Source organism: Apostichopus japonicus, chromosome 18 (assembly GCF_037975245.1).
Source record: "Apostichopus japonicus isolate 1M-3 chromosome 18, ASM3797524v1, whole genome shotgun sequence".
Classification (NCBI taxonomy): Eukaryota; Metazoa; Echinodermata; class Holothuroidea; order Aspidochirotida; family Stichopodidae; genus Apostichopus; species Apostichopus japonicus.
The window spans coordinates 19,851,780-19,875,088 of NC_092578.1; the positions used below are offsets into that span (position 1 = coordinate 19,851,780).

Sequence of the window (23,309 nt, forward strand, 5' to 3'; positions counted from 1 at the left end):
GACCTCAAACAATAGGTTAAATCTGCTGATCATAATCATGCATGGACCTCAAACAAAAGGTTAAATCTGCTGATAATAAACATGCATAGACCTCAAACAATAGGTGAATTCTGCTGATCATAAACATGCATAGACCTCAAACAATAGGTTATATCTGCTGATCATAATCATGCATGGACCTCAAACAATAGGTTAAATCTGCTGATCATAAAAATGCATAGACTTCAAACAATAGGTTAAATCCGCTGATCGTAAACATGCATGGACCTCAAACAATAGGTTATATCTGCTGATCATCAACATGCATAGACCTCAAACAATAGGTTAAATCTGCTGATCGTAAACATGCATAGACCTCAAACAATAGGTTAAATATGCTGATCATATACATGCATGGACCTCAAACAATAGGTGAAATCTGCTGATCATAAACATGCATATACCTCAAACAATAGGTTAAATCTGCTGATCATTATCATGCATAGACCTCAAACAATAGGTTATATCTGCTGATTATAATCATGCATGGACCTCAAACAATAGGTTAAATCTGCTGATCATCAACATGCATAGACCTCAAACAATAGGTTAAATCCGCCGATCGTAAACATGCATAGACCTCAAACAATAGGTTATATCTGCTGATTATAATCATGCATATACCTCAAACAATAGGTTAAATCTGCTGATCGTAAACATGCATAGACCTCAAACAATAGGTTAAATCTGCTGATCGTAAACATGCATAGACCTCAAACAATAGGTTAAATCCGCTGATCGTAAACATGCATGGACCTCAAACAATAGGTTATATCTGCTGATCATAATCATGCATGGACCTCAAACAATAGGTTAAATCTGCTGATCATAATCATGCATGGACCTCAAACAATAGGTTAATGCTGCTGATCGTAAACATGCATAGACCTCAAACAATAGGTTAAATCTGCTGATCATAAACATGCATAGACCTCAAACAATAGGTTAATTCTGCTGATCATAAACATGCATAGACCTCAAACAATAGGTTAAATCTGCTGATCATAAACATGCATGGACCTCAAACAATAGGTTAAATCTGCTGATCATAAACATGCATGGACCTCAAACAATAGGTGAAATCTGCTGATCATAAACATGCATATACCTCAAACAATAGGTTAAATCTGCTGATCATAATCATGCATATACCTCAAACAATAGGTTAAATCTTCTGATCATAAACATGCATGGACCTCAAACAATAGGTTAAATCTGCTGATCGTAAACATGCATAGACCTCAAACAATAGGTTATATCTGCTGATCATAATCATGCATGGACCTCAAACAATAGGTTAAATCTGCTGATCATCAACATGCATCGACCTCAAACAATAGGTTAAATCCGCTGATCGTAAACATGCATAGACCTCAAACAATAGGTTATATCTGCTGATTATAATCATGCATGGACCTCAAGCAATAGGTTAAATCTGCTGATCGTAAACATGCATAGACCTCAAACAATAGGTTAAATCCGCTGATCGTAAACATGCATGGACCTCAAACAATAGGTTTAATCTGCTGATCATAATCATGCATGGACCTCAAACAATAGGTTAAATCTGCTGATCATAATCATGCATGGACCTCAAACAATAGGTTAATGCTGCTGATCATAAACATGCATAGACCTCAAACAATAGGTTAAATCTGCTGATCATAAACATGCATAGACCTCAAACAATAGGTTAATTCTGCTGATCATCAACATGCATAGACCTCAAACAATAGGTTAAATCTGCTGATCATAAACATGCATAGACCTCAAACAATAGGTTAAATCTGCTGATCATAAACATGCATGGACCTCAAACAATAGGTGAAATCTGCTGATCATAAACATGCATATACCTCAAACAATAGGTTAAATCTGCTGATCATAATCATGCATATACCTCAAACAATAGGTTAAATCTGCTGATCATAAACATGCATGGACCTCAAACAATAGGTTAAATCTGCTGATCGTAAACATGCATAGACCTTAAACAATAGGTTATATCTGCTGATTATAATCATGCATGGACCTCAAACAATAGGTTAAATCTGCTGATCATAAACATGCATAGACCTCAAACAATAGGTTAAATCCGCTGATCGTAAACATGCATGGACCTCAAACAATATGTTATATCTGCTGATCATAATCATGCATGGACCTCAAACAATAGGTTAAATCTGCTGATCATAATCATGCATGGACCTCAAACAAAAGGTTAAATCTGCTGATAATAAACATGCATAGACCTCAAACAAAAGGTGAAATCTGCTGATCATAAACATGCATAGACCTCAAACAATAGGTTATATCTGCTGATCATAATCATGCATATACCTCAAACAATAGGTTAAATCTGCTGATCATAAAAATGCATAGACTTCAAACAATAGGTTAAATCCGCTGATCGTAAACATGCATGGACCTCAAACAATAGGTTAATTCTGCTGATCATCAACATGCATAGACCTCAAACAATAGGTTAAATCTGCTGATCATAAACATGCATAGACCTCAAACAATAGGTTAAATCTGCTGATCATAAACATGCATGGACCTCAAACAATAGGTGAAATCTGCTGATCATAAACATGCATATACCTCAAACAATAGGTTAAATCTGCTGATCATAATCATGCATATACCTCAAACAATAGGTTAAATCTGCTGATCATAAACATGCATGGACCTCAAACAATAGGTTAAATCTGCTGATCGTAAACATGCATAGACCTTAAACAATAGGTTATATCTGCTGATTATAATCATGCATGGACCTCAAACAATAGGTTAAATCTGCTGATCATAAACATGCATAGACCTCAAACAATAGGTTAAATCCGCTGATCGTAAACATGCATGGACCTCAAACAATATGTTATATCTGCTGATCATAATCATGCATGGACCTCAAACAATAGGTTAAATCTGCTGATCATAATCATGCATGGACCTCAAACAAAAGGTTAAATCTGCTGATAATAAACATGCATAGACCTCAAACAAAAGGTGAAATCTGCTGATCATAAACATGCATAGACCTCAAACAATAGGTTATATCTGCTGATCATAATCATGCATATACCTCAAACAATAGGTTAAATCTGCTGATCATAAAAATGCATAGACTTCAAACAATAGGTTAAATCCGCTGATCGTAAACATGCATGGACCTCAAACAATAGGTTATATCTGCTGATCATAAACATGCATATACCTCAAACAAAAGGTTAAATCTGCTGATCCTAAACATGCATGGACCTCAAACAATAGGTTAAATCTGCTGATCGTAAACATGCATAGACCTCAAAAAATAGGTTATATCTGCTGATCATAATAATGCATGGACCTCAAACAATAGGTTAAATCTGCTGATCGTAAACATGCATAGACCTCAAACAATAGGTTAATGCTACTGATCATCAACATGCATAGACTTCAAACAATAGGTTAATTCTGCTGATGATAAACATGCATGGACCTCAACCAATAGGTGAAATCTGCTGATCATAAACATGCATAGACCTCAAACAATAGGTTAAATCTGCTGATCGTAAACATGCATAGACCTCAAGCAATAGGTTAATTCTGCTGATCATCAACATGCATAGACCTCAAACAATAGGTTAAATCTGCTGATCGTAAACATGCATAGACCTCAAACAATAGGTTAATTCTGCTGATCATCAACATGCATAGACCTCAAACAATAGGTTAAATCTGCTGATCATAAACATGCATAGACCTCAAACAATAGGTTAACTCTGCTGATCATAAACATGCATGGACCTCAAACAATAGGTGAAATCTGCTGATCATAAACATGCATATACCTCGAACAATAGGTTAAATCTGCTGATCATAATCATGCATATACCTCAAACAATAGGTTAAATCTGCTGATCATAAACATGCATGGACCTCAAACAATAGGTTAAATCTGCTGATCGTAAACATGCATAGACCTCAAACAATAGGTTATATCTGCTGATTATAATCATGCATGGACCTCAAACAATAGGTTAAATCTGCTGATCATAAACATGCATAGACCTCAAACAATAGGTTAAATCCGCTGATCGTAAACATGCATGGACCTCAAACAATATGTTATATCTGCTGATCATAATCATGCATGGACCTCAAACAATAGGTTAAATCTGCTGATCATAATCATGCATGGACCTCAAACAAAAGATTAAAGCTGCTGATCATAAACATGCATAGACCTCAAACAATAGGTTAAATCTGCTGATCGTAAACATACATAGACCTCAAACAATAGGTTATATCTGCTGATCATAATCATGCATGGACCTCAAACAATAGGTTAAATCTGCTGATCATAAACATGCATAGACTTCAAACAATAGGTTAATTCTGCAGATCATAATGATGCATGGACCTCAAACAATAGGTTAAATCTGCTGATCATAAACATGCATAGACCTCAAACAATAGGTTAATGCTACTGATCATCAACATGCATAGACTTCAAACAATAGGTTAATTCTGCTGATCATAAACATGCATGGACCTCAACCAATAGGTGAAATCTGCTGATCATAAACATGCATAGACCTCAAACAATAGGTTATATCTGCTGATCATAATCATGCATGGACCTCAAACAATAGGTTAAATCTGCTGATCATCAACATGCATAGACCTCAAACAATAGGTTAAATCTGCTGATCATAAACATGCATATACCTCAAACAATAGGTTAAATCTGCTGATCATAATCATGCATGGACCTCAAACAATAGGTTAAATCTGCTGATCATAAAAATGCATAGACTTCAAACAATAGGTTAAATCCGCTGATCGTAAACATGCATGGACCTCAAACAATAGGTTATATCTGCTGATCATAAACATGCATATACCTCAAACAAAAGGTTAAATCTGCTGATCATAAACATGCATGGACCTCAAACAATAGGTTATATCTGCTGATCGTAAACATGCATAGACCTCAAAAAATAGGTTATATCTGCTGATCATAATAATGCATGGACCTCAAACAATAGGTTAAATCTGCTGATCGTAAACATGCATAGACCTCAAACAATAGGTTAATGCTACTGATCATAAACATGCATAGACTTCAAACAATAGGTTAATTCTGCTGATCATAAACATGCATGGACCTCAACCAATAGGTTAAATCTGCTGATCATAAACATGCATAGACCTCAAACAATAGGTTATATCTGCTGATCATAATCATGCATGGACCTCAAACAATAGGTTAAATCTGCTGATCATAAAAATGCATAGACTTCAAACAATAGGTTATATCTGCTGATCATAAACATGCATAGTCTTCAAACAATAGGTTATATCTGCTGATCATAAACATGCATATACCTCAAACAAAAGGTTAAATCTGCTGATCATAAACATGCATAGACCTCAAACAATAGGTTATATCTGCTGATCATAATCATGCATGGACCTCAAACAATAGGTTAAATCTGCTGATCATAAAAATGCATAGACTTCAAACAATAGGTTAAATCTGCTGATCATAAAAATGCATAGACTTCAAACAATAGGTTAAATCTGCTGATCATAAACATGCATAGACCTCAAACAATAGGTTATATCTGCTGATCATAAAAATGCATAGACTTCAAACAATAGGTTAAATCTGCTGATCATAAACATGCATATACCTCAAACAAAAGGTTAAATCTGCTGATCATAAACATGCATAGACCTCAAACAATAGGTTAAATCTGCTGATCATAATCATGCATGGACCTCAAACAATAGGTTAAATCTGCTGATCATAAAAATGCATAGACTTCAAACAATAGGTTAAATCTGCTGATCATAAAAATGCATAGACTTCAAACAATAGGTTATATCTGCTGATCATAAACATGCATAGACCTCAAACAAAAGGTTAAATCTGCTGATCATAAACATGCATATACCTCAAACAATAGGTTATATCTGCTGATCATAATCATGCATGGACCTCAAACAATAGGTTAAATCTGCTGATCATAAAAATGCATAGACTTCAAACAATAGGTTAAATCCGCTGATCGTAAACATGCATGGACCTCAAACAATAGGTTATATCTGCTGATCATAAACATGCATATACCTCAAACAATAGGTTAAATCTGCTGATCATAAACATGCATATACCTCAAACAATAGGTTAAATCTGCTGATCATAAACATGCATGGACCTCAAACAATAGGTTAAATCTGCTGATCGTAAACATGCATAGACCTCAAAAAATAGGTTATATCTGCTGATCATAAACATGCATAGACCTCAAACAATAGGTTAAATCTGCTGATCGTAAACATGCATAGACCTCAAACAATAGGTTAATGCTACTGATCATAAACATGCATAGACTTCAAACAATAGGTTAATTCTGCTGATCATCAACATGCATGGACCTCAAACAATAGGTTATATCTGCTGATCATAAACATGCATAGACCTCAAACAATAGGTTAAATCTGCTGATCATTTACATGCATGGACCATAAACAATAGGTTTAATCTGCTGATCATAAACATGCATGGACCTCAAACAATAGGTTATATCTGCTAATCATAAACATGCATGGACCATATAAACAATTGGTTATTGATGAAGATGTATTGACCACAAACAGTTGGGACATTCAGCTGTTAACAAACATCTTTGGATCACACACACTGGGGAAGGTCGTCTTTTTATGGCCATCAGTGGATTACTAAGTTCAGGCAGGTTCTTTATCTGTGTAAAAGTAAGTTGGCCTGACGTTTCGATCCTAGCAGGATCTTCTTCAGAGGCTAAATGACAAGTTACAGTAACAGAGGGGACAAAAACACGCACAGAATACAGACAGGTTAATGAGCATGGTGAACACAATGAGATGGATGAAATGGGATTAAAAGTAGACAATGGATGGTGAAATGAAAGCAACAGGGGAAGAGGAGAGGAAGGAGATAAACTGTGGAGGGACAAAGAGAGGATTAAAGGCAGAGGGTAGGTTCTTTATCTGTTACAACAAAGAAAGAGCTGGACCTGTTTATCCTCACACAAACCATTACTTAGGAAAACGGTGCTCTTAAATATATTTCATCTATTTATAAGGTCAGTGATTTTTTTTACATCATCTGATCCTCTCTCTCTTGCAGCTGTTTTCCGCAAACAGGTACCATGACATTTTACATTGGTGTTGTTCTGTTCATCGCTGTCATGCTGGTGTTCAATCTGGTCATGTTTGTCTTAATAATCAAACAAATCACATGTCGCCCACAGTTGAAGAAGGATGATCCCAGGAAAGAAAACATTAAACGCATCCAAAACGCCATCTCCATCTTGATGCTGCTGGGTCTCGCCTGGCTGTTTGGATTCTTAGCGATAGGTGGTGCCCAGTTTATATTTAATCTCCTCTTCCTCATCTGCAACTCCCTGCAAGGATTATTCATCTTTCTCATCTTCTGTGTGAGAAACCAGGAGGTCCAAATGGAATGGAGGTTAATTTTTGGGCAGATTGGAAGATGCAAAGTTAACGAAAGTTCCAATACTAGATCCACAGGTTCATCGAGTTCCAAAAACCCCAAAGGAAATCAAAATGTTAACAGTGACGAAAACACCACTGAGAAAATTCAGATGGAATCTACTTCATCCCCCTGAAACTCTCAAATACATTGCTTCTTTCATTTTTCTGCTGGGTTCCATGTAGGCTACAAATTAGTAAAACCATATATATATATATACATGAAACGAATATATGAAACTAATATATGAAACCATACATATGAAACCAATAAACGAAATAAAGGTTTACTGTAATATTAGTTAACTGTTTTATAGAGTAGATATATCTTCAGCGTATACTTTTTACAGAATCATATTTTAAAGGTTGAATTTAAACAGAATTTTAGTTTTGCTTTTCTAAGTACAAGGAAAAAGAAAATATTGAGCTGTAGTCAAGTTTCTATAGCTAGTAACTCTTTAAATATATTAATATCTGGAAGGCTTCTTTAATGTTAAAGTTAAATTGATGATCTTGTTACTACAGCTAATGTTTAATGTTTAATCAATAGTTTTATGAATTTTTATAACCCAATCAAAATATTTTATTTAACTTTATACAACTAAAAGAGAACGATAATGGTCAAACATATTAACTATTTTTTTTATATGTAATTGATATCTTTTGTACTTCCTTATAGAACTGCATTTTTGGCTCCAATTATAGCACGCTTTATAATAGGAATTTTGTGATTATGTAATCGACCTACCACGGTCGTAAATCCACCTCAGGCTGTACAATTAGCCTGCATAGCTTCTTAACACCATTAGGCTCTAAACACTGTGTGGAAATATGTTCATGTCTACAGTGTAGTTAATCATACAGCGGCCACACAAAGACCCTCATACAGGAAAAGTATATGTGGCAGGAGTTACAGACTAATTGGTAAAAAGAAGTAACTTTACGAACAAGGCAGGTCGATTCCCAAGAAGCGTTTTTCCGTGATAGTTATAGTTGGGGTCTATACAGCAGACCTTTAAGTTGTGACATTTTTACTACTATGCAGTAATATGGATAAGAATATGTTCTTTATTTGCCCAGATTTTAATCCCTTCAATTATTTACTTTGAATGTCTTTCTATTTTGCCAATAACTTCTCCTTAGCCTATATGCATGATTACACATACTAATTGAGAATTCTCTGCAATATAACAACTCCCTTAAACGTTGCTCATTACAAATCTTGTTTATAATATGCAATAAACAAATAAAGTCACGCTTTTACTCTCTTGTTAAATGCATTTCTTTTTGAACTCGTTCTTTTATTTCGGTTTTATTTTAAAACTAACAGTTGTTTTTTTTTTATATAAGGACAATCGTTCCATTGTTCTGGGAGTGACAAGACAATAATCACTCCGCCATTTGGAACAGTAAGTGAAAGTATAAAGACGACTTGAACTTCCAAATGAATTCGAGGAGGTGATCGGATAAATTCCAAGTTAATACGAGGGTCACCTGGGTGGTTTTCGATCACTTAGGCGTTTCCTTGTGTGTATTAATGCCTGAAAAACTGTTATTTCCAAAAGTATTTCTTTGCGATGGAAAATATGTTCTCTTTGACAATATAATATTTACAAGTTTTAGCCACCATTTGCATTCTTCTGGTAAGAGTCACAAACTATATTTGTCGCGGGGCGCTAATCGCCATATTACGATGGGTTCGACCACCATTACTTCCATAATTCGACATATTTGCTAACTGATAAGCAATTTTCGACATATTAATTATATAAAAGTTTGGCATGTTAATGGTGAATTCGACATGTCAAAATGCAACAATTTTTGGAGGTCAGAGTATCAATTTAGGAAATCTTTTAACATAATTAATGGAATGATTAACGTTTGTAGAAAACTGAGGTCGCATGGGGTGCACTCAACTCGCTCAAGGTAAGAGATATGGTTCTGCTAGGGTACAGAGTTGGTCATATCGGCCGGTCGAATGCGAATTCCGACCAGTCGAGACAGAATTCGACCAACTTAATTTGAAATTCGACGGACGTGATATAGTTATGTTTGTTCCTTTGTCTTCCATTTTTTTCTCGTTTGTTGTAATATTTCGTCAATTTTTGGAAGGTATAAGTTATTCTATTATTAAGGTGTAATGATACTCTTCCTAATGTCAGCATTGGAATAAAAAACAATGTTAATTTTTGCTGGTCACGTGATGGTTTTACGTTTCACTTGACGGAAAAACCCGAGGGACTGTTTATGTTATGGTAACATCGCATGGAAAAGTATGTATATAACACGGATCTTGTAAAACGTCGCACATTTTTATTACGCCCAGTCACATAGCTAGATCCGTTATGCTATAGTGTTAAATATCGAAATTTATTCAATTTATTTGTGCATTGCGCAACAGTCTATGATGTCATACGTGTACAACAAAAACGACTGATTTTGACTTACAACTTCAATAGACTAGCAGTAGGCCTACTGCAGGAAAATAATACGTATCGCAGTTGAATCTCAGTTGAATAATTGTTTATAGTTCTCTCTATACAGGTGGGTAGGAGCCGGGGGGGGGGGTTGGGGCAAGTGCCCCCACACTTTTTCCAAAATAGCAAGTGTGCCCTACTGGCAAATTCACTGTGCCCCTTTGATAAAGAACTGTTTTTTGGATATCTTAAGCCTTTTTTAATTCTGATATTTTATTTTAATTATTTATTTTTAGTCTGTAAATGCTATTTTTAAAATGATATCTCATATCTTTCTGTAGCACGGTTAATAAACAATCTCAATAAATAAAAAATCAATGTTGCAGCGCACCATAATAGTATTGATAGCAAACTAACACATATATATTTATATATATGTGTTATATATTTATATATATTTAAGTGATATGACCGGTATATATCGGTATATATATATGTGTTATATATTTATATATATATTTAAGTGATATGACCGGTATATATCGGTTTATAGCATAACGAGTGGTGATTGTGGAATGAGAAAGTGCCCCTCTGATGCTGTGCCCCCCCCCCCAACTGTTTGGAAGCTTCCTACCCCCTGTCTCTATACATCGGCGGAACAGTCAAATTACATTACACGTTTTTTTTTCTTTAATTTCTCTCGTTTTCATGCAGTTCCGCCAACTATGTTTCTCCAGGTAATAGACAGTAAGAATGTTGCGATAGTACAATGGGTAGAACAACAACATAGTATTACTGTTATATGTAATGCTGTGGGAGCAAAACCACGGATGAGTTTATCCTGGACAATTGGGAACGAGAGGAAAAATGCTTCCTCATCCAGTGTCACAAATGATACCACCTTGTTTAATACAACATCTATTCTGCATCACGTACCGACAAACGAACAAGAATATATCTCGTGTACTGCTAATTTTGATGGACACACGTCGGGTACAGGCTACAATAAGACAGTAATGCTGAACACTTATGGTAAGAAGAAAACGGGTTACAGTACATTTTGAAGAAAATGAAAACAAGAAAGACACTCTCTCAAACATACGAAAAAAGGTATTGAGATGAACAAGCTGGCTCCCCCCCCCCCCCCCTAGAAATCTCATCTTTAAATGTAAACATATAACGTTAGTTCCTTTTAGAACGCGGTATATGTTTCGAGGGTCCTGAAAGGTATAGTCCGGTGGCAGAAAACGTAGCCTAACACTAATCTTAAGAGATGAAAATATTCCTTAATGGTGAGGAAAATCCCATCTCAATGTCGCTCCCCCATAACTCGAAATATGGTTGATTGCACGGAACACGGTGTGACTGGGTATACCTTCCATCGCTTCAGTAAGTGGATCACATTATAGGTGTGACGTCATCATTGCAGACATTCTTCACAACAAAATTTAACTTTCCAATTATAATTTTCTTGTTGATTTACCCTTAACAAGTATTGGAATGCCTGCTTAGCTGTCAATGTTTTCTACATATAAAATGATGTCAAATGCTTTATTTTTATTAGAAATATTATCCTTCTGTTTATAAGTAAACATTTCAGTATTTACTGTACTGTTTCTATAGATGTAATCACAAATTTAATTTAATTAGAGGGCTCCATCAATATTTCACCAGCACGGACTTGTTTTTCATATTTATATAACGTATTTATACCAAAATACTTGAAGATGAATTAATTATTTCTATTCTAGGAAATCAGTTTCAAAAGAATTGTTAGATTATTTTAAGAGATTTTACGTGATTTTGATTTCAGTTGTACCGACGGATTTGTCAATTATAATTAATGGCCAAGATTCTGTTGACACGGTTCATCTTACGGGAGATGACAATCTTGTGAAAGTTACGTTCCGTTCTTTTGGAGGAAGACCAAACTCATCATTATCCTGTAAACTGAGTGACCCTTACTCCAGCATGACCGACATGAATATATCAGGAATACAGGATTATACCAGACATGGAAACATATTCAACCTGTCTCTGTCGTTTCAGTTTTTGCTTCGGACCCAAGAAACTAAGATCTTCTGTCTTAGTAAATTACAAGAAGTTGATATGGAAACTAATATATCAAGGAAAGTCACACTACCTGGTAAGTAAAAAATATACCGGGTGGTTTCAGGAGCAAGCCCCCCCCCCCTCCCTTAGCCTCATGACTCTAACTTTTACCTATGTGTTCTCATAAGCCCTTATTTTTTTTACCTACATATGTCCTTGTGTACCGCTGTATCGGTGTTACCTTTGGTATCATTTTCACATAAGCATAAACATAACGTTATTTTATTTTCAAATAAGCATACATATAACGTTATTTCATTTTATTATTTTCCAAGTTTCTGAACAACGTTTTGTATCTGAATTACCGGGCATCACTACTGGGGCATCATTAGATGACTATATTCAGTGGGTAATTATTGGGACAGCGGCTCTCCTCATGAGCCTCATCTTCTTAAGCTGTTCCATGATAATCAAGAAATTTAAATGTGAGTAGCCTATACCGCTTTCATCCATCCATCCATCCGTAAAGTACAAAGAAAAGTATTATACGTCATTATGAAAGCAAATAGAAATATTACAAGTCTTGAGGACTCAACAAGTAGAATACCCCCTGAGTTTATGTTATCACCTTGCCCACATGATGGTAACCAGAAACACCCACTCCCCGCAAACACTTCCTCATTCCCTCCCTCCCCTCATTCCCTCCCCTCCCTTCACTCCCCGCCCTACCCCCCCCGGGGCCCCTCGCAAATACACTCGTTATAGAAATGGAGGTTAATTTAAAAAAAGTGACAATATTCTTCCATCATTCATCAAATCGATTACACGTTTATGATATACAGAATAGCACTGGCTTCACAGATAAGTGTGGGGATGAAAGGAGGGTCTAGCTGCTACAGGGAGGGTGGAATGTAGAGGGTAAGGGGGTAATAATCAATAACTTTGGTTTTAAAAGAATCTCTCAAAATTCGTTTTATGACTCTCTCTCTCTCTCCCTTGCAGTCTCCAGGGGAGCTAGGCTATCGACGTAAGTTAAGCATAATTGTTCCAAATAGTATATGTCTACGAATAGTAACTGATATTTCTTTTGAAAAAGAATTCTACCCCTACTATAAAGAAATGTCAAATATGTCCACTGTTATAGCTTTGTGTAAACAGCTTCGAGAAATGAGCTTGCGTAAATAAAGTCTAGCTTGTATTGTTCACTATCATTTTGTGCAAAATAAAAACACACATTTATATATTTATTTATGTCATTTTTTCCAGAAATGTCGGTGCTGCCTCGGATGGACAAGCAAACGTTGAGATGACAGACTTAGATCAACCAGGCGACCAATCAAGTAACTAACCTCATTTTGTATAGTTTTACATGACACTCACAATAACCAACCTGCTATATCAGTATACGGTATAACTGTTTATATAGCTTTACATGACACTCATAATAATCTGCTATATCAGTATACGGTAAATGTTTGTATAGTTTTACATGACACTCATAATAATCAACCTGCTATATCAGTATACGGTATAAATGTTTGTATAGTTTTACATAACACTCATAATATCAATCTGCTATATCAGTATACGGTATAAATCTTTGTATATAGTTTTACATGACACTCATAGTAATCAGCTATATCAGTATACCGTAGAAATGTTTGTATAGTTTTACATAACACTCATAATATCAATCTGCTATATCAGTATACGGTATAAATCTTTGTATATAGTTTTACATGACACTCATAGTAATCTGCTATATCAGTAGCAGGGTAGAAATGGTCTGTCAAAAGTCCCCTCTCTAATTTAAACGATTTTACATGATCCTTCATTGTATTAATGATCCGACATTTTTCTATTTAGTAACAATGGTCGTTTGTTGATACCTGCCTGCAGCCAAACATTGTTACTTGAACTCACTAAAATGCTGATCAGGTCTCATTGCTCTGTTCTCTCTCTCTTACTCTTTCATACTAAATATCAAACAAGTTTCTGCTTTCACAGGTCTGGAGAAAAAATTACATGAGAAGAAACCAAAGTAAGTTCTTCTTAATAACATTTGCTGATTAAAATAATAAAACTAGCATTTAGTTATTGTCTGAAACGATCCGACATGTTCCTGTGTTGAACTAAGGGTGACTATCCAAATAACTCTCAGACATTGAGGAGTGGCCAAGTAGACCATTCAATGCTTCAGTGAGGAAGAATGTTTTGAAGGTGGCAATTCAATGAACATGGCTGACCACTATTTGACTTCTAGCATATTTTGGGAATACGGATAACCTTTTAAGAATGGTTTTAAGGGCATGATGGTAATTGTTTTTTATATATAACTGATTTAGCCAGCTGGTGTACAGTCATGCTCAATTAACTGCGGAATGTTGAACGTTGCGTTTACTGTGCTACTCCCACCCCCCTACACCCCCCCCCCCACACACACCACCACTTAGTGAGCCTACAAAGAAAGAGGAATAACTATACTGTTTGATTTCCTTTTCTGTTTTATTGTTTCATTGAAGATCAGAGTTACCTGACATACCAACTGGAGAACAAATCTCTCAACATTCTGGAAGCAGCGAGAGCAGTGAGTCCTCAATCTCAGATAAACTAAGTAACATATCTCATAGTCTGTGAGGATATTAAGTGAATGTAGTTACTGATCATCGCTGGAAGAACATAGCATTGTTAAAACAAACCTTCCTAATTTTAAGGGATCACATGGTTTGCGACTTTCATCAATTCAGTCAAACATTATTATATCAAGAATGTTTTGTTTTTCTTTCATGTCTCCTTTCAGATTATTATTCAGCAACTAAGGACAGTCCTGGTCGAGAAAGAATGTTTAATGAAAAAGACATTTGTCTCGTATTAAAAATGAAGAAAGGGAGGATCTATGATAGATGGATGGGAACAATAACTGTCTCTCGTGACGTCAGTAAATGTGGAGTCTTAACTGCATTGGGAGGTAGGATAGGATTCGCTTCTATGATGTCACAGAATGATGTCACAGTCTATGATGTCACAGAACATCTGGAGGGAATCCCCCTTCACATACATTCCTGCTTTTATGTAGGCCTGAGGAAGGACAAGGGGGGGGGGGCTCAATGGTCAACTGGGGTATCCGGTGAATACAGAATATATAATAGTTTAATTATCATGTCCATAATATACATTAAGAAATGAAGACTTCTAAAAGGGGACACAGTGACGTCATTGTCACCTGCCCGCGACCTAAGATGCTCATTGGTTGCTTTCGTTAATGTAACAACGTTTGCATCCTAAAGGTTTATATGTATTATTTACATTATTTCAGTTACCATCAAATCAATTATTTATATTTTGTTCATATTTCAGATGGTGTTGTGAAAAACAAAGATGTTCATTGGGATGATTTTGTTAAGAGAACGTTGGATCTTCCTCAAACAGATCATCTTGTGAAAATTGAGGGAATAGGCATCGAAAAAAGTGAGATATTATTCATTCTTAAAATGATTTCATCGATATGTGATAGGATATGAGACAGCTTCGCGATAGTTTACTCTTGTGTTCATTTCTCTCCTAAAATACCTAATACTTTGACCATATAGCTTGACCTTGCTTTGACCTTGTAGCTTGAATATATTTGCATCAAGATCTTCGTTTCAATTTTCTTTTGCTTTTCCTCTGAAAATAAAGTTTAGTTTAGTTCAAACTTCAAGTCCAAATTTCAACTTCTGATTTTGGGTGGATGCATTAACATGCGAATACACTATACACTCATTGTTATATTGTTAATTTCACATCACGTTGGTTAAGTAAAGCTGAAACCCAATCCAATCCATTGTTAAGATAATGAAATGACAAGTAAAAGCAAAACCAAATATTAAACTGTCAGCGTGGAACTATATATATATCAAAGCACGTCTGTCATAGCTGTTTGTTGAAAGTTCACGTATGCATGTACAAACTGTTACAGTTTCAGTTATCAACGTCTTAAACACGCTATGTGGAAATTTCAACAGAAATCTTAGCATATATGTTCCTCTTTCATCCGCCACAAAAGTAAAGTTCTACATGGACTATGCTTTTAATCACTTCAGAATCATAGTGTTTGTTGACCAGCTGAACATAATGGATAATAACATTGTAAGCTTACAGTATGTAACGTATCGAATGTAAATATGATGTAGTAGTAGAAAGTGTCATAAAGATCCAATAATTAGTTAGAAATTACTAAATTGTTCATAGTTATTTTCTTTTGTATTTCTTGTATACTATTAGGTTTTCTTTATCTTATTACCGAACATCTTGTATGTGATCCATTGGATAGCCTTATAACGAGTGACTCCAGTGCGCAGGGAGAGTTAAGTAGTACCCTGTCAGTGACAGAGGTTATGAAAATGTTAGCGGGTATACTAGAAGGAATGGAAGTCTTAAAGTCTTATGGAGTAAGTTTATTCTTGAATGTAACGTACCGTATACTATGACGTGACATGTCGTGTTGTCATGTAGTGTGATATGATGTGTTGTAACGTGTTGTTATATGATGTGATATGATAATCTATGTTATATTGTGTTATGATGTAAATAACCTAACTGAGACATTTATTCTTACAGTCTTATGGAGTAAGCTTAATCTTGACTGTAACGTACCGTATACTATGTCGTGATATGTCGTGTTGTCATGTAGTGTGATATGATGTGTTGTAACGTGTTGTTATATGATGTGATATGATAATCTATGTTATATTGTGTTATGATGTACATAACCTAACTGAGACATTTATTCTTAAAGTCTTATGGAGTAAGTTTATTTTTAAATGTAACGTACCGTATACTATGACGTGACATGTCGTGGTGTCATGTAGTGTGATATGATGTGTTGTAACGTGTTGTTATATGATGTGATATGATAATCTATGTTATATTGTGTTATGATGTAAATAACCTAACTGAGACATTTATTCTTAAAGTCTTATGGAGTAAGCTTAATCTTGAATGTAACGTACCGTATACTATGTCGTGATATGTTGTGTTGTCATGTAGTGTGATATGATGTGTTGTAACGTGTTGTTATATGATGTGATATGATAATCTATGTTATATTGTGTTATGATGTACATAACCTAACTGAGACATTTATTCTTAAAGTCTTATGGAGTAAGTTTATTTTTAAATGTAACGTACCGTATACTATGACGTGACATGTCGTGGTGTCATGTAGTGTGATATGATGTGTTGTAACGTGTTGTTATATGATGTGATATGATAATCTATGTTATATTGTGTTATGATGTAAATAACCTAACTGAGACATTTATTCTTAAAGTCTTATGGAGTAAGCTTAATCTTGAATGTAACGTACCGTATACTATGTCGTGATATGTTGTGTTGTCATGTAGTGTGATATGATGTGTTGTAACGTGTTGCAATATGATGTGATATGATATTCTATGTTATATTATGTACATAACCTAACTGAGACATTCATTACGAAAGCAAAATAATGTATATATTTCTACCGACCTATATTTGGGACAATTTTTTTCTTCTAGTTTCTCCATCCTGGTTTATCAACAAAGAAGATTTTGCATACCAAACAAGGACAATGTAAATTATATGATTTCTGTCTCGCCGAAGATGCACCAAAGATAATAGCATTCAAGAAAACACAGGTAAAATATAAACCTATTAATGAGTGATTCTCGTCACGCGCTGAGCTCTTCACTGTCAGCGAGACTTCCACCTTATTGTCTTATTGATAATTGTCTGCATAATATTAAAGGAACTAATAGGAAAACGTTGAAATGAGTGTCTAAAACAACTCTTTAGATCAACATTACGGGAGGATTTCCTTTTCTCTGTTCCTCACATATAAAGCTAATTGAGAACCCTGCAAGGTAGACCTAGGTATCTGAAATGAAAAACGAAGTGCTTTCTGTTCTGTTAGTTACACTTGCAAAATCTGTAAATAGGGTAGCACATTTAATGAGTGGTAAATTAATTGTTTCTTTCTCTTAATAAACATGCCATACCTGACTCAGTCTTTCATAATTATAATGTTTCCTGTAGTGATCGAACAGGAGTAGCATACTTTGCCTTTCCCTTTCCCTCTTATATGGTAAAGATGAATTTCTAATATATGTGATGAGTGTTATATTTGTCGACAATACACTACAACAATTTGATATGTCCACAAATATCTTACAGGTATACATTATCGGAGACTGAACACAGCTTTTAATGAATGGGTGGGGGAAGGCGGAAGGGGTGGGTCGTAATGCTATCCTGGAAATGTTGTTTTACACAATTTTGATAACGTATCTTTACACCAAATATCCTTTCATTTACAGGATGAAGTTTCAAAATCCTTAAATCTCTTCCCTCCTGAAGCTTTGTTTCGGAGTGAATATACAGCCGAGAGTGATGTATGGGCTACAGCTATTGTTATATGGGAGGTCATAGCAGATGGTAAATCATTCTTATATAAAACTGCTTGAACCTTGCAGTGCTATATATTCTTTTGATTTGAATGCAAGAGTTTATTGGAAACTTTGCAAATTTAGTTGACTGACTCGGACACAATATGTTAAACCAGCAGCCCGATGGAAATGTTATACGCACAAACGTTGAGTTTTGTATCGGATTGTGCTATGATATACTATTTTTTAATGATTCAAGACATAAAGGTTATCGTCATGTCATCTACAATCTAAAACAATAAAGCAATACATAATATATGAATATTCATTGTGTTGATTCTAATAGGAAAGCCGCCATTCGCCGTCGATAAAGAGATCAAGCCTGGTGATACTATCATCGCTCCTAATTTACTATGGCCAGAAAGGTTTCTACAGTTAAGGTTGGTATATTGTCATAACAAAAACGATGTCTTGTTCATGAACTTGAGAATCCATGGGGTCAGCTCGCTAATTAGGTCTTGTTTATCGAGTTACATTCGATTAAAACATATCATAATAACTAATTCATTCATACTAAATTGTTTTAGTCAAGATAGATATGTTAGATTTGACAGTTTAAAGTGAAAATATTTCAGTCTCGGCCACTTATGTGGATTATTATAATACTTGTCAATGTACTATATTTTAATGCTTCTCCATGTTTTTGTTAGAAACTTTCTTCTGTTTGATTGCTGGAGTGAAAATTGTTCTCTAAGGCCATCTATCCATCAGCTGAGAGCTTCATTTAAAACGGTTCGTATAATAAAAGATCTACAACAGTTAAAACCATGTATAACTAGACGACTGAGTTATCATATGACTAAACGCACCAGACGCTTTACTACATGACAGTTTCAGAAGGAATAAACTTCATTTATTTGGACATACAATTTAATTATATCATTTTTTTTAGCATATTTAGTTTACATTTCTTTAATTTAAGTAACTTTTATTTAGTTAAGTTTTGTTTAATAATTATGGAAGGCTTTATCGGACTTTTAGCTTCTTTACGTCAGACGAACCGTGGTTCAATTAAAAACTACAAAAACAAAGACATTTGTTAAAAACATATTGTTATTTCCAATTTAAGTAATGCACGAAATTCAATTCGGTCTTTTATAACCATGAATACAACTGGAAGGCGTTTATAATCGCCAGGCCTGTAACAGTGCTACAAACACTGTATAATATATATATATATATATATAATATACAAAGACAAAAATAAAAGGATATCAAAATTTCAAACAGTAAAATACCTTTGAATCATTCTGTTATTACTTTATTATTTGATTTTTTTAACAGATTTTCGAGAAATTGATTGACCACAGCTTCTACGAGATCCCAATGGCGACTTTATATACACCAATGGTTTCAAGTTGCGTCGAGAACAATAACGAAAATGATCTCCTTACAATATGAACGTACCATCATTTATAACTTTTTTAAGCGATACATAGAACTGTGCATGTTTATAGCTAAGACTTCATTTAATCGGTACGTTAAGTTGAACTGAACATACAATTACCTCAAACCCGGCTTAACGTGACAGACAATAAATGATGTGTTAAGAAATGTTAAATTTGAATTCAATCAATTTAACTACGTTTCCAATCAAACTTTCGTAGGGAGCATAAATGTAATAAGTATATATTTGATATGAAACAATCTATTATACCATGTTATTTCAATGATTAAGGTTACCGCCGATTTTCAGAGCCTTATAAATGTGTCACAGCTGACGCTATTGGCCAATGATATGTCACGTGATTGCTCGAGGTTAGTCGATTGAGACATCTGAGTCGTTTAATGTTGTTTTATGTTGTACACTAAGTAATACAGGAAGCTTTAATGATCATTGTAATTCGTAACACTGCATTCTGCATTAACAACGTAGGTATACTACAACGAGGCCTAAATGTCACAGTTTGTACTATTCTAAGTACGAGGAAGTATATATACTGTATGTACATGCAATCGATCTGTAGCATTGACGTCCCTTAAACACTCACATACAAAAGTAAAAGTGAAAGAATACTCTTTTTGTCTAGTATAGTTTGTCTAGAGTTTCGTTATGTATGCTCAAGCACCACACTAATCCACAGAGAGTGGGCACTTACAATACTCTCATGTTATTGCATAGATTTACATATACAATGATACAAACAGACTATATAGTGTTATCCCATGTGGTTGTATCGTTGTTTCAATTGTTGTGTTGAGTTTGATGTTACCAAGAGGATGCGGCTACAACGTGTCTTGTGGATGAGAATAAATAATGGTACCACTAACCCCGCCCTACTCGTCCAACCTTTAAACGCCGTTCATTACCAGTTCACATCATGTTAGAGTATCACTTTACATTTAAATAAAGTAATTTCTGAAAAATAACATGAATTCTTCCTTTTGCTTATATCGTTCTTGAAATCTTCATGTAAAACATTCTCAGAGTTTCTTTTCATATTTTCATATTTTCATTTTAAATATTTTAATAAAAAACACCTGGGGCTATATTAAATTTCGAGAGCGAAGAATACTCTTTTTAAATTCGTGGTTATGATGCCTTAGATTCTTAACTTAAGATCGCTATCTTACTTTCACAACAGTACAGTACTCCACAAAGTATTCCATAGCCTACATCTACATCGTCTGCAGGAAGTTCAAAACGTTCACGTTTATCCTGTTTATTGCGATATCAACTCTGAATTGATATATTTGTTGCGGTTATCAACATCCGACCAATGGTGTCCATCTTCTTGAGCTCTTCCACTGGGATTACTCACAACACCTGACCATCACATTGTAGCCTTGAATAGAACTTCAGCAGTATAGCCTTGTTATTGTAATACGCGTTTACGTAGGTTTATATAGTGTGGTACTGACATCCAGCTTTGTAGTATTATTTTAACCTAGAATTTATCCAATCAAGTTGTATTTATATCGTACATTTGTAATCTCGCGGATACAGATCCAGCATGTTTCACTACAGTCCTCTGTTTGGCGGTAAACCTATCATCTTTGAAACAGGATGGCGTCATGAAATCTGTACAGATGAAGAGAAATAAGATATGTGACAAAGGAGCTTAATAGAAAGAATGAGTAACACATAACATACAAGAACAATAAACATGTCAAATTGGTAGTAGAAAATTACAGCTTGATGTGATGAACAGTATACCAAAGAAGCCCAAAGCCAGAACCCCCCTCCCGCCCTCGCCGTGCAGACCGAATATGCCGTTATGTCCTTAGGAATAAAGCATTTACCATCCATGGTTAAACTTATGATATTAAAGTATGGGCTCCGTCATGGAGCCACCGATACTGGGAAAAGAATATATACAGAACCTGTTCATGATATTCCTTTAAATTAGGAAAATACAATTTCAGAAAGACTGATAATAAATTGCACGGCCATGATAACATCAATGTTGCACATATATAGCAAAGTTAATCTTGTGAAATTTACAATCAGAAGACTCGAAGATTTTAAGCCTTTGATTGATCAAAATATTGGAACACTTAATGATTTTTTCCTTTTCAAACCTAGGCTTCTGGTCACTGATCGAATAACCCCAAACATTACTCCGTGTATAAACGAGTAACTTCATCAAAAGAAAATAATAAATAATAATTAATTGAAGCAAATCAGCTTTCGTAATTATTAAATGATGTCCTGTGAATAATTAGAACAATGATTAAACAGAGAGAACATCCATAAATCTATAAGAATGTAAATAGAACAAAAGTCGGTATCTTAAAGCACAAAATAAAACAGGCAGTATTCAGACAGCCAGGTAGTGTACAAATGTGAAAACGGTTTTAAATTAAGAATAAAAACAATAATCGAGACGAACTTTCACGAGAATGTTATCAAAACCTGGTAGATCAAGACAAAACGTCATTGACGGTAAATGCTTACATGTTATGGTAAAAATGTTCAAAAAAATGTCATTATGTCGAATAGAACATCTTGCCGAATCCCGCACCCGTGACCCTCATAGATTAACTCAGTCTGTCAATAGAACATCTTGCCGAATCCCGCACCCGTGACCCTCGTAGATTAACTTAGCCTGTCACTCATTATCTATGCGACCAATATCCGAGGTAGACATTTTGCAATAATACTTAATACACAAGATACGAAGTTAAAACAGCACAAAGTAAAGTAAAGGCCTGACGAGAGGGAATGGGGGGGGGGGGGTTACAGTCCAAGAGACACCAGTGTCCCCGAGGTCCAAATTGGCTCTCGACGCTACTGGTAACGAGTGAGAATACCTTTCCCTTGAAGCAACGATTTCCAGCTTTGTTACAACTTAAGAGACATTTCTGCATTGCTGTAAACATATGAATCGAACACAGAACTGTTCTCCTTTTACAACCTTACAAAATGACAACCACTATACCTTCGTTGGAAATGACATGAATATAGAAATGGCTTTCCGCCTTTGAGTTGTCTTTTTGCAAGACTTTATATGCCGGCAAACCCATATTATTTTATATTAAGTTGCTTAATATACAGATAAAGAAAGCCATAAATATTTTGCAAACGATACCTTACCTTACACCGACTTCTGAAGTGAACCACTACCGATTACTTCAAGTTGATTTTCCGCTATATGTCAGTTGCCAGACTTCATTGAAATAACAATGACAATATTGCAAGGGGAGCTAATTCGAAAGGGATAGTATTGCACTGATATACATTAAGTGAGAAAATGCACTACGAGCAAGAACCGTCACAGGGAAGGCTGGACGGTACTAGGGAAACGAATTAGATTAATAGACTTTTGATAGTAAATGAGTGCTGAAAGGGTACCATTTAAGTTTGACT

The 23,309-nt window shown here is 35.1% G+C and overlaps 2 protein-coding genes across 4 annotated transcripts in view; both read left to right on the forward strand.

The window, feature by feature from the left end:
• LOC139959023 (uncharacterized) overlaps positions 1–8,829 on the forward strand; it is a 71,602-nt gene extending 62,773 nt beyond the window's left edge. For all 3 annotated transcript variants that reach the window (XM_071956535.1, XM_071956537.1, XM_071956536.1), the window contains exon 19: positions 7,202–8,829. In XM_071956535.1, coding sequence (XP_071812636.1) covers positions 7,202–7,703 — 502 coding nt within the window. In that variant the 3' untranslated portion in view covers positions 7,704–8,829. The remainder of the gene's footprint in view (positions 1–7,201) is intronic.
• A 1,748-nt stretch (positions 8,830–10,577) lies between these two features.
• Positions 10,578–20,869, forward strand: LOC139959026 (uncharacterized). Its single transcript, XM_071956543.1, has 15 exons — positions 10,578–11,015; positions 11,797–12,129; positions 12,371–12,520; positions 13,038–13,062; positions 13,302–13,375; positions 14,043–14,076; positions 14,558–14,622; positions 14,836–15,003; positions 15,393–15,503; positions 16,299–16,465; positions 17,573–17,692; positions 18,371–18,488; positions 18,786–18,879; positions 19,150–19,231; positions 19,784–20,869. Exons 1-15 carry the CDS (start codon positions 10,709–10,711, stop codon positions 19,898–19,900), a joined length of 1,965 nt encoding a protein of 654 aa, XP_071812644.1. The 5' UTR covers positions 10,578–10,708; the 3' UTR covers positions 19,901–20,869.
• Positions 20,870–23,309: the final 2,440 nt, after the last annotated feature.

Coding starts and splice junctions, on each gene's coding strand:
- LOC139959026 (XM_071956543.1), top strand. CDS start 10,709: ATGTTTCTCCAGGTAATAGACAGTAAGAATGTTGCGATAGTACAATGG. Junction 12,130..12,370: donor AAGGAAAGTCACACTACCTG/GTAAGTAAAAAA, acceptor TTATTTTCCAAG/TTTCTGAACAACGTTTTGTA. Junction 12,521..13,037: donor GATAATCAAGAAATTTAAAT/GTGAGTAGCCTA, acceptor TCTCCCTTGCAG/TCTCCAGGGGAGCTAGGCTA.